Source organism: Chenopodium album, chromosome 8 (assembly GCF_948465745.1).
Source record: "Chenopodium album chromosome 8, dcCheAlbu1.1, whole genome shotgun sequence".
Classification (NCBI taxonomy): domain Eukaryota; kingdom Viridiplantae; phylum Streptophyta; class Magnoliopsida; order Caryophyllales; family Amaranthaceae; genus Chenopodium; species Chenopodium album.
The window spans coordinates 2,839,404-2,850,700 of NC_137841.1; the positions used below are offsets into that span (position 1 = coordinate 2,839,404).

An 11,297-nucleotide genomic window follows, 5' to 3' on the forward strand; every position below is an offset into this window, starting at 1 on the left:
ACCTTGAACTTATTTCGGAGGTTGCACTGGATAAAGAGAGATAGCCAGTCACCCGAATGGTGGTCCCTTTTTACTGCTCCCGGGAAATGCACTGTGTGGCCAAAATTGACCAGTTGCAAGAACTGGAAGAAAGAATTTTTTTCATGAGTGTTCCCGATGATTTTACCGTCCGTAGGACCTTTTACCACCCACACAGTATGTTCGAGACCATACGGTCCAGATCGTTAGGAAAGTTGGAGAAAAAAGCTTTTAGGTGGTTTAACTGTACATATGTTAGTGCTGGTAAGAAGAATAAAGCTGTTCCGGGGGTGTGGTTGCCCTATTGTAATTATATACTGGGCAACGCCCCTCTATCTCATGTCGCTCTCTGCCATACCGACGAATTTGGTATGGAATGTTCATAAATTATATACATTTACTTATACTTTTCTTTACTGTACTTATGCTTTGCTTTCGAAATTAACTTTGATAAGTGTTGTGCCTACTTATTCTCTTACCTGACTGCTTATGTTTTACCTATTCAAATTTTTTTTTTCTTTTCATGTCTATATTTACTTTTGTAATGTTAGTGTACTGATGTTTAATATCGGGTGATTTTACCACCAGGTATTGACAAACTCGACTACAGCCGACTGGGGTTGTATCCTGACGGGATAGTGAAACAACAGTGTCTAGATCGGCCGAAAAAGTCGTACGACACCCTTCCCGTTTTCGCCACCAGAGCCTCTAAAAGAAAAAGACCAAGACAACAAGATATGGCTCCTGCCGAACGTGCCGTCAAACCCCGTACCCTAGCATTGAAAAGGGGTGGCGGCAATGCATCCAAGAGGACGTCTGAGTCCTCCGACCGAGAGCAGCAGAAAAAGAAGAAAAAGCAAGATGGCGATTCGGCACATCTTCATCAGGAAGAACAAGGCACATAGCCAGAAGGGGTCGTTGATCTAGAGGACGAGACCGAGCCCCTTCCTCCGAAAAGGCTGATAGTCACTTTAAGGGATCCAACTGGTCCTGGGGTCGGCAGCGAGGTCAGCACCGACCAAGTGGCCAACCTCGACAAGCCTCCGAGCAAGGAGAGGCAAACGGTCGTCTCGACACGCTCTGGCGGCCCCAGCGAAAATTCTTTCGTCCCGGCTCTTACCGGTGACTTCATTGAGATTCCATATGTCAGAATCTAGGAAGAAGTTGCTGACGAGTTGGTTGTACCCTTAGGTGATGCTGGTGATCCATGGCATCCCCGGATCAACGTTAATCGCGGCGAGTCTATTCTCTGCGACGATCCTAGCACTGGTGGGAGCATGGGCTGGAGGGTGCTAAAGGACTTGGTGACGCCAGCTGACATGCCTGTCAACCGTGTTGCTGCTCCTTGCGGCCAGCTGATGAACAACATGCTCCGGGTAAGACAGCAAAAATCCCTGTTATTTTATTACGTTTCTTAACTTTATGCACTATCAGTAATATTATTATTCTTACTTCTTCTTTGTGAGTAACGACAAAACTAATATTATCCCCAGACCGTCAACTCAGCCGTTGAGGTGGTACACATGTACCAGCATTACCAGCGTACCGCCGATAAAGCCGAGACGAAGCTGAAGAAGGCTGATGACGCTTGTAAGGTTGTTATCAAGGAGCGCGACAAGGTAAAGGCTGACATGAAAACCTTGCAAAAGCAAGTGTCTAACCTAAACAAAAAGCTTCAGGACCAGGAGCAGTTGCAGAAGAAGGTAGCCAGCCTTGAGCAGAGTCTGAAGGACGAGAGAGAGGCTATGGCGACGCTGGTCGGTAAAATAGAGGAGATGGAGCGTGACAAGCCGGGAATCTGGCGCCAAGCCGTTAATCGGTTCCTGCAGACGGATCTTTACGCCAACTTGCTGGTTGACCAGTACACTGGAGGTTGCGTCTCTGCGCACCGTTGTGTGTGCAAAGCTGAAGGTTGCGACTCGGCAAATCGACAGGCTGTCGAGAAGGCTTTTAATGAGGAAATGAACAACTCTCCTACCAGCTATGAGAGTGAATATTTTGACGAGCTCCCACCGCATCCTGTAATAACAAACTTGGACCCTCGTGAACTGCCGGAAGTGGAGTTTGACGACGCCCTTATCAGTAGCCCTGTTACCACTCATGCTGGTAAAGATGGGTTTGTCGGTCCCTCTAGTAACGAAGCTGACAAAGAGCCCGGTAAGGCGGCTGAGAAGGCAGCAGAATCCAAGAAGGATTAGTGGGGCAGGGGACAGGCAGTTGCTATCGGAGTGTGGGTTATCTATTTTATGTAATAGTTATCTGTATCTGTTTTTAAAACAATTGTCTTTGCTGTCGATTAACTATCTATGCCTTTATCATACAACACTTACTTTTTGATGTTGAATATATAGCCGATCATACCCTTGACTTTTTAGGTGTTGGCTGTCGTTATTTATGCACCACTGTAATCTTTGGTTATCGTGTGTTATATTTTTACTATGCTTTGTTTTTTCTTCGTTTTTTCTTTTTGTTTGTTTGTTTGTTATATTTTTACTCCTTTCTCGGTTTTTTAGGATTACCCACTTCCCATACTCCCCGAGTTTTTCAGCAAAATTTTTCCAAATAAATTATGTGAAAAAACTCTGTAATGCCTTTAATTCGTTATCGGATAAAAGGCATACCGATATTACATATCCAACCTTTATCAGGCCGAGCAAAGGCAGTGGATCAGACTGGTCTTTTAACTCGCCTTGAGGTCCATTGTCATTTCATTTCTATTCTCTTACCCTCACTTGAACGACCGAGTCAGCTAGCTAGGCTGTGATCAGATCTTACCGAAAGCAGGTAGAGTGAGTGTTTTTCTTGGGTACTAAAACAAATTACAATGCTAGTAAATACCATAAACGTACGCATGACTACATGTCATCTAGATTTATACTACGCAAAATAGAATACATTAAACTTTACATGAAATATTTCTTTAGCACACTAGCATTCCAAACGTTCTTCAGGGGCACCCCTTCTAGGGTCAATAGCCGATAAGACCCTTGCCGTAGAGTTTTGTATATTTGATAAGGCCCCTCCCAAGTGGCAGTAAATTTACCTTCTGCGTTCCCTTTGCCGGTTGCGGCCGTTCTACGTAAAACTAAGTCTCCATCTTCCATGGGCCGATAATTGATGCGTCGATTATAAGCATGGCTTATCTGGTTTTTGTATGCATCAGATTTTATAGAAGTCGTCAACCTTATCTCTGGTAAAAAATCTAATTGCTGCCTAAGTAGCAAATCATTTTGGCTTTCACAAAAATGTTGTATTCGGAACGTCGGAAGGTCTACCTCAGCCGGGACCACTGCTTCCGTGCCGAAAGCAAGGTTGAAAGGTGATTCCCCTGTAGCTTCTCTTGTTGTCGTACGATTTTCCCATAAAATTTCGGGTATCAAATCTGCCCATAGGCCTTTGGCGTCCTCCACCTTTTTCTTGACTGCCCCCAATATCTGTTTGTTGGCAGCTTCAGCTTGCCCATTAGATTGCGGGTGACACACCGCTGCATATGCGAACTTCACCTTATATATGCTGAGAAAATTTTTTACCGGGCCACAATCAAATTGGGAACCATGGTCAAACACCATTGCTGTCGGCAACCCAAAGTGGGTGAAGATGCTTTTCCAAATGAACTTCTTCACTTCACTCGCCGTAATTTTTGCCACTGGTTCCGCTTCCATCCATTTAGTGAAGTAGTCTATCCCTACTATAAAAAACCTACGACCACCCGTTGCTGACGTGAATGGTCCGACAATATCCATTCCCCACTGAGAAAACGGAATCGGATTGAGAATGGGTGTTAAATCATTCGGGGGTTGATTAATCACAGGCCTATATCTCTGCATTTATCGCATTTTTTGACGTAGTCCATGGTGTCTGCATTCATTGTCGGCCAATAGCAGCCCCGCTTTATTGCTTCCAAGGACATTGACCGACCCCCCGCATGATTGCCGCAATCTCCTTCGTGTATTTCTTCTATCAGCCTTGCCGATTCATATGCTGTTATACACCTTCGCAATAGTAACCAAAACCCCCGCTTATATAATGTGCCCTGAAACATAATAAACCAAACGCTATCTCTCTTGATTTTTCTCGCCTCAACCTTGTTAATGGGCAGGATGTTGTGTATTTTGTAAGCCAAGATATCGTCATACCATTCTCGGCCTTCACTTGTACAATTTACTTCCTTAGAGACTTGCTCCTCAATACTTTTTCTTTCCAAAATTTCTACCATTACCGTCCTCTCTAAATCATTAAATCTCGAACTTGAAAGTTTAGCCAGTGCGTCTGCCTGCGTGTTTATTGCTCGAGGAACCAATTTTATTTCGAAATACTCCAGATTGGTTGTTATACTCTTGAGTTTTGCCAAATATGCCGTCATGGTCGGCTCCCGAGTTTCGCAAGTGCCATTGAACTGATTTGCCACCAGTTGCGAATCAGTTGTCATCTCAATACGCTTTGCTTCTGTAGACATGCATAGCAGTATTCCTGCCAAGGCTGCTTCATACTCGGCCTCATTGTTTGAGGCCTTAAACTTGAACTTGACATCATACTCGAACCCATCTCCCTGGGGAGAGATCATAATTACTCCAGCCCCTGAACCGGTCGAAGCTGATGAGCCATCAACTGATACCTTCCATGTGCCGGTATCCTCCTCTACTTCATAGTAAGATGTTTCCACAATGAAGTCAGACAACGCTTGGGCTTTGATTTATACCCTTGGTTTATATGTAATAACGTATTCCGACAACTCCACCGCCCATTTTAGTAGGCGGCTTGACGTTTCCATCTTCTGCAAAGACTTCTCTAATGGCTGGTTTGTCAGAATGTCGATTGCATGTGCATCAAAGTAAGGCCGTAACTTTCTCGCAGCTACAAATACTGCGTATGCGATCTTCTCCACTAACGGATATCGTCTTTCGGCAGCATTCAAGACGTGGCTCACAAAATAAATAGCCAGTTGAGTTTTTTGTCGTTCCACTAGGAGCACCGCTCCTACCGTCTTTGCTGATGCGGAAATATACAATTGTAGTGTTTCTCCTTGTTCCGGCCTTTCTACAGTGGGTAAAGACCTCAAGTGATTCTTAACGGCCTCGAATGCCTTTGATTGCTCTTTCCCCCATACAAATGTTTTGTTCTGGCGCAAAACCACGAAGAACGGTAAGGCTTTATCAGCTGACTTGCTGATAAATCTTGTCAATGCCGCCATTCGACCAGTAAGCTTTTGTACATCTTTTATAGACTTTGGTTTCGGGAAACCAAGGATTGCGTCGACTTTATTGGGGATAGCATCTATCCCTCTTTTGCTTACCATAAACCCGAGAAACTTTCCTGATCGAACGCCGAAAACGCACTTTTCCGGATTCAGCTTCATCCGATAATACCGAAGAGTTTCGAAAGTTTCTTTCAGATCGGCAACGTGATCCGCGGCCAAACGACTTTTCACAATCGAGTCATCCACGTACACTTCTACATTCCTTCCCTTCTGATTAGCGAAGACTTTGTCTACCAACTTTTGATATGTGGCCCCTGCGTTTCTTAACCCAAACGGCATAGCCTTATAACAGAATACCCCGACATCGGTGATAAATGCCACCTTGGTTCGATCCGGTTCATACAAACTGACCTGATGATATCTAAAGAAAGCATCCATAATACTCAATAGGGCGTGACCAGAAGTTGAGTCTACAAGTCTGTCTATTCTCGGTAAGGGATAGCAATCCTTCGGGCAAGCTTTATTCAAATCCGTGAAGTTCACACAAATTCTCCACTTCCCTGACGGTTTCCTGACCATAACCACATTTGCTAACCATTCAGGATAAGTGCAGGGCTCGATAAACCCCGTCGCTAGCAACTTGTTGACTTCTGACCGAATGGCCTCCATCTTTTCTGTTGAAAAGTTTCTTTTCTTTTGCCGAACTAGTCTTGCTCTCCTGTCAAAATTTAACTTATGTACCATAACATCAGGATGTATGCCAGGCATTTTATCTGCCGAGAAAGCAAACACGTCAGCGCTTTACCGTAACAACTCCACCAAATGGCAACGTGTGTCGACATCCATATCGGATCCAACGGGCACTACCCTTCCGGGGACCCCAAGCTGCAACTTGATCTCTACGGTCTCGCCTCCTGGGGAGGGACGCGGCGCAGTTACCAGCCGAGTATCGAAATTTTCCATGGCCAGATCATGTGTAGAGGGAACTCGTTCCCGCTTAAATGGTGTCTATTCGCAAGTATGTTGTCGGCTTGACTGTTTTAGTGCTAAAACGTAACACTCTCTTTCCATAGTTTGACTCCCCTGTACGCGCTTTGTCGTTCCAGCATTGGACACATATACCATCGTTAAATGGTATGTCGAGACTACAGCTTGCATGTCATGAATTAAAGGTCTACCGACAATAGCGTTGTAGGCGGATGGCACATCAATCACCAAAAACTCCGCCATAACATCTCTTACTGCCGGACCTTCTCCTATTCTAACCTGAAGGGCTATACTACCCTCAGGTCTTACCGTTGACCCATTGAAACCTATCACGGGATAAGACACTGGCGTTAAGTATTTTCGGCCAATTCTCATGGCATCAAAAGCTCTAGCAAATAGGATATTGGCGGAGCTTCCTCCATCAACGAGTGCCCTCTTAATATCTGCTCCATTAACCGTCAATACCAGTACCAACGGATCATCATGAGGGAAAACTATTCCCTTAGCATCTGCTTCTAAAAAGTATATCGAAAGTATGGGGGAAGGTCGAGGTCGTTCCTCTACGCTCAGTGCGTTCACTATGTGCCGGTATTCTGACAAACTTTTCTTCGCTCCGCTTATAGAACCCCCGTATACCGGTCCGCCAGTAATGACATCGATTGTAATTTTGCGCCCTGTCGGAATGTTTCCCTATCTATATGTTTCCGCATGATTCTGTATATAGGTATCATCTTGCATTGAGGAATCTCCCTGCTTTCGGTACTCGGTTTGCCTTGGTTGTGTACTTTGCTGTCGGCTGGGACCCACCTGAGTTCGATACTGAGACAATCGCCCTTTTCTTATAAGATCTTCAATGTTCTCCTTCAATTGAACACACTCTTCCGTGTAATGACCAACGTATCTATGAAACATGCAGTACTTCTTAACATCTGGACCCTTTGTTATCATTGGTGCCGGCCGACTCCAGTCTTCTTTATTCTGATTGACCGAGTAAATTGCTGCTCTCGGGGTATTTAACTGCGTATAACTGCTTTAGGGAATAATTTCAAGCGTTAAACCCCTAGCTTGAACCCCACTGTGATCATACACTAAAGTACGGTGGCGTCCAAAAGGGAAGAAGATAGAGCAAAAGAGTCTCCAACAAGTTTTAGGAACTTGTAAACCGTTCACGAGGTAAAGATTACACACCTTAACGATCCAAGAGATCGTCAACTCCATAAGGTCTAGAACCAAATAAGGGTTCGGGGATGAAGGTACAAATCCAACCTAAAAGAGATTGAACCTGCCCTAATATTAGGCCTCTACTTTATTCTGATCGTATTCATGTGCGCTTTCTAATTAACATGCAATCAATAGGATTAACCCTAAACTTGTTTATCTATGTTGGTTGAATTTAATGCACAAATAAAACTATTATTGGTGATCACTTGAATTATAATCACATTAACCCTAAACAAGATTATTAATTATCTTATTAAGCGTGATTACAAGTACAAATTCACTTTAAACATGCATAAAAGGCGTGATCAAGCAATAAAAATAAATATCAAGCAACATAATGAATAATCAATATCATGAATAATAATTATAATAGCAATCATTATAATAATCATAATAATAATAATTATAGCAATAATAAAATTATAATCTTAATCATCATAGATAAAATAATCATCATCAAAATAATAATAATAATAATAATCATGAATTATAACAATTATAATCATAATCATGTTCATGTTAATATTAAAGCATAATAATAGCAAGATCCTAGGCATGATACTAACAAGATTAATAACAAACTCTAGCATGTCACTAAACAATAAAAATCAAATCTTTAACCCTAACATGATACTAACAATCATAAATATTAGGAAGAACATAGGAAGCATCGCAGGAATCATAATAAGCATATTTGATATTATAACCTTTTCCCTAAACAAGATACTAGGAATATCATAATAACAATATAAACATGATTTCTACATCTTAACATCAATTAAAACCATTAAAGTACTTACTTTGATGCTTCGTACCTCTTTCTAATAACAAAATACACACGTTAGTAACTTCAAAGAAAATAATAATCAAAACAATTAAATTAAATAATTGAAAGAGAGATTTGGGACCAAACCCTTAGAAATTAAACCTTTCACGTCTAGGGCGAAGGCAACTTCGAATATGGCTAGGTGTTTCTAGATCTTGCGAATGCGAAATTTTGTATGTAAAAACAAGGTTTAGAAAAGAGAGAAAGAAAGAGAAGGATGAATGAATGAACGAGAGAATTAATGATTGCGAATGAAAACTGATTGTAGGTGAATATAGATGAATGTTGATGAGAATTGGTGAATGAAAACGGAGTTTTTACGACATTATTTATAGAGAAAATCAGCCAAAAAAGATAAAATTAACAAAACAAAGTATTGGCACACGAAAAACAGAGTTGGCGCCAGCACCAGCTAATTGGTGCCAGGCGCCAGACTTGGTTCCAGGCGCCAATGGCTGGCGTTGGGCGCTTGTAGGGAATAGTTTCAAGCTTTTAAAATCCCACTAGCTTGAACCCCAATGTGATCATACACTAAAGTACGGTGGCGTCCAAAAGGGAAGAAGATAGAGCAAAAGAGTCGCCAACAAGTTTTTAAGGAACTTGTAAACCGTTCACGAGCTGAAGGTTACACCCCTTAACGATCCAAGAGATCGTCAACTCCATAAGGTCATGAACCAAATAAGGGTTCGGGGATGAAGGTACAAATCCAACCTAAAAGAGATTGAATCTGCTCTAATAATAGGCCTCTACTTTATTCTGCTCGTATTCATGTGCGCTTTCTGATTAACATGCAATCAATAGGTTAACCCTAAACCTGTTTAATCTATGTTGGTTGAATATAATACACAAATAAATCTATTATTGGCGATCACTTGAATTATAATCATATTAAACCTAACAAGATTATTAATTATCTTATTAAGCGTGATTACAAGTACAAATTCCCTTTAACATGCAATAAAGGTGTGATCAAGCAATAAAGAATAAATAATGTATCAAGCAACAATAATAATAATCAACATCATGAAAAAATTATAATCATAACAATAATAATATTCATAATCATGTTAAAGCATAATAAAAATAGCAAGATCCTAGGCATGATACTAACAAGATTAATAACAAACCCTAGCATGTCACTAAGCGATAAAAATCAAATGTTTAGCCCTAACATAATACTAACATGAATAAATATTAGGAAGAACATAAAAGGCATCATAACAATCATACTTGATATTAAAATTACCCTAGACATGATACTAGGAATATCATAATAACAATATAAACATGATGTCTACATCGTAATATCAATAAATCAATAAAAGTACTTACTTTGATGCCTCGTACCTCTTTCTAATAACAAAATACACACATTAGTAACTTCAAGGAAAATAATAAAAACAAAACAATTAAATTAAATAATTGAAAGAGAGATTTGGGACCAAACCCTCAGAAATTAAAACCTTTCACGTCTAGGGCAAAGGCAACCTCGAATATGGCTAGGTGTTTCTAGATCTTGTGAATGCGGAATTTTGTATTAAAAAGCAAGAAAGAATTGAAAGAATGCTAAAGAATACTTGAGAATGAGAGAATTGGTGAATGATAGATGTAGATGATGATCCATGAAAACGGAGTCTTTTGATACGATATTTATAGAGAAAATTAGCCAAAAAAGATAATTTAACAAAACAGAGTCTGACGATCGCAAAACAGGATTGACGCCAACCCTAGCTAGCCGGCGCTAGGCACCAGTGGCTAGCGCCTGGCGCCAAGGCCTGGGGTTGGACGCCAGTCTTGATTCTAACGCGTTTCCGAAAATCTGATAAATTTACCGTACTGGAGGATAAAATAATATAATTTCTTCAAAAATGCTATTTGATCTTGATTAAAACTCTGAAAAGGTCAACAAAGTCAACTTATCAATGCTAATTGAATTAGGAATGAAAAGAACCTTCTAGAAGATTCTAGAAGACTAAAACCATTCCTAATAGCATTAGGAATGATAAATCACATTAGGCCCTCCCCTAGATCATTGGGTCGTACATAAAGCTCAAACCGGGCCCAGTTTAGTAAATTGGCCATAACTTCCTCAATATTCATCGGAATTGGGCTTATAATATATCGTTGGAAAGGTCTTTGCAAGCCCCATCCAACTACACCACTATTGGACCCATATCATGGACCAACCAAACTTGATTGGCTGTTTTCTTAAAATAAAGTTTTCCAAAACAGGGAGAAAAGAAAAGAAATAAAACTTTCCGCAACACTAGACCTTTCCACACTTTCGTTTCATTCGATTATGATTTGACGCAAAAGGTACTCATCACTAGGTTTTGTTTTGGGGAGACACAAATGGGTGTCTACAGAATCCCCCACTTTGACAGAGTTTGGAGAAACGCAAGTTTCGAAAACGAAAGTCAAAGTAACGATAGGGACGGAGAATGATTCAGAACGTTCTGCGATCCTAAACCACTCTTGTAATGCCGATACCTGCAAAACTAGCATTAGTTAAACAGATAAAAGAGTTAAGAAACGCGTATCTTGCACCGTCGAGCACACGTCTCTGAAAGTAACCGATTGTTGTTGTATTAGTGTTTTTTTTATGACCTCCTGCAAGCTAGAGAATGCCATCCCGCTTGAAAACCGCTACGCCCGTAACTGCTTCCAAATTTGGAAGATTGCTTTGCCTGAAACAATCCTCCTCCGCATTGATAATATTCCACGTCCAAGGGAACATCATCAAAGATTATTTCTCTCGAAATAATCTCCATCCGCATTGATAATATTCCACGTCCAAGGGAATACTATCGAAAATTATTTCTCTCGAAATAATCTCCATCCGCATTGATAATATTCCACGTCCAAGGGAATACTATCGAAAATTATTTCTCTTGAAATAATTCTCATTCGCATTGATACGATAATTTTCCAAAGGAAATGACCGAAGATCCACGCCTGTCGATCTTTAAAAGTTCGCCTGAACTTTGCCTTTGCTATGCCTCTACGTCGGCGCTCTTTTTCTTTGAACCTGTACATCGGTGCCCTTTG

The 11,297-nt window shown here is 41.0% G+C and overlaps 2 protein-coding genes across 2 annotated transcripts; both read right to left on the reverse strand.

Moving 5' to 3' along the window:
- Positions 1 to 3,823: 3,823 nt before the first annotated feature.
- On the reverse strand, positions 3,824 to 4,582 carry LOC145642588 (uncharacterized). Its single transcript, XM_081693784.1, has one exon. It carries the CDS (start codon positions 4,580 to 4,582, stop codon positions 3,824 to 3,826), a length of 759 nt encoding a protein of 252 aa, XP_081549910.1.
- Positions 4,583 to 6,223: 1,641 nt separating this feature from the next.
- Positions 6,224 to 7,150, reverse strand: LOC145642589 (uncharacterized). The gene is made up of 2 exons (XM_081693785.1): positions 7,010 to 7,150; positions 6,224 to 6,892 (listed from the first exon to the last, which is right to left on the reverse strand). The coding sequence occupies exons 1-2, from the start codon at positions 7,148 to 7,150 to the stop codon at positions 6,224 to 6,226; spliced, it is 810 nt and encodes a 269-aa protein (XP_081549911.1).
- Positions 7,151 to 11,297: the final 4,147 nt, after the last annotated feature.

Bases quoted from the DNA above. Each gene is read 5' to 3' on its own strand.
- LOC145642588 (XM_081693784.1), bottom strand. From the start codon at position 4,582: ATGATCTCTCCCCAGGGAGATGGGTTCGAGTATGATGTCAAGTTCAAG.
- LOC145642589 (XM_081693785.1), bottom strand. From the start codon at position 7,150: ATGATAACAAAGGGTCCAGATGTTAAGAAGTACTGCATGTTTCATAGA. The intron at 6,893-7,009 runs GTGGGTCCCAGC...ACATATAGATAG, and splicing joins TGTCTCAGTATCGAACTCAG to GGAAACATTCCGACAGGGCG.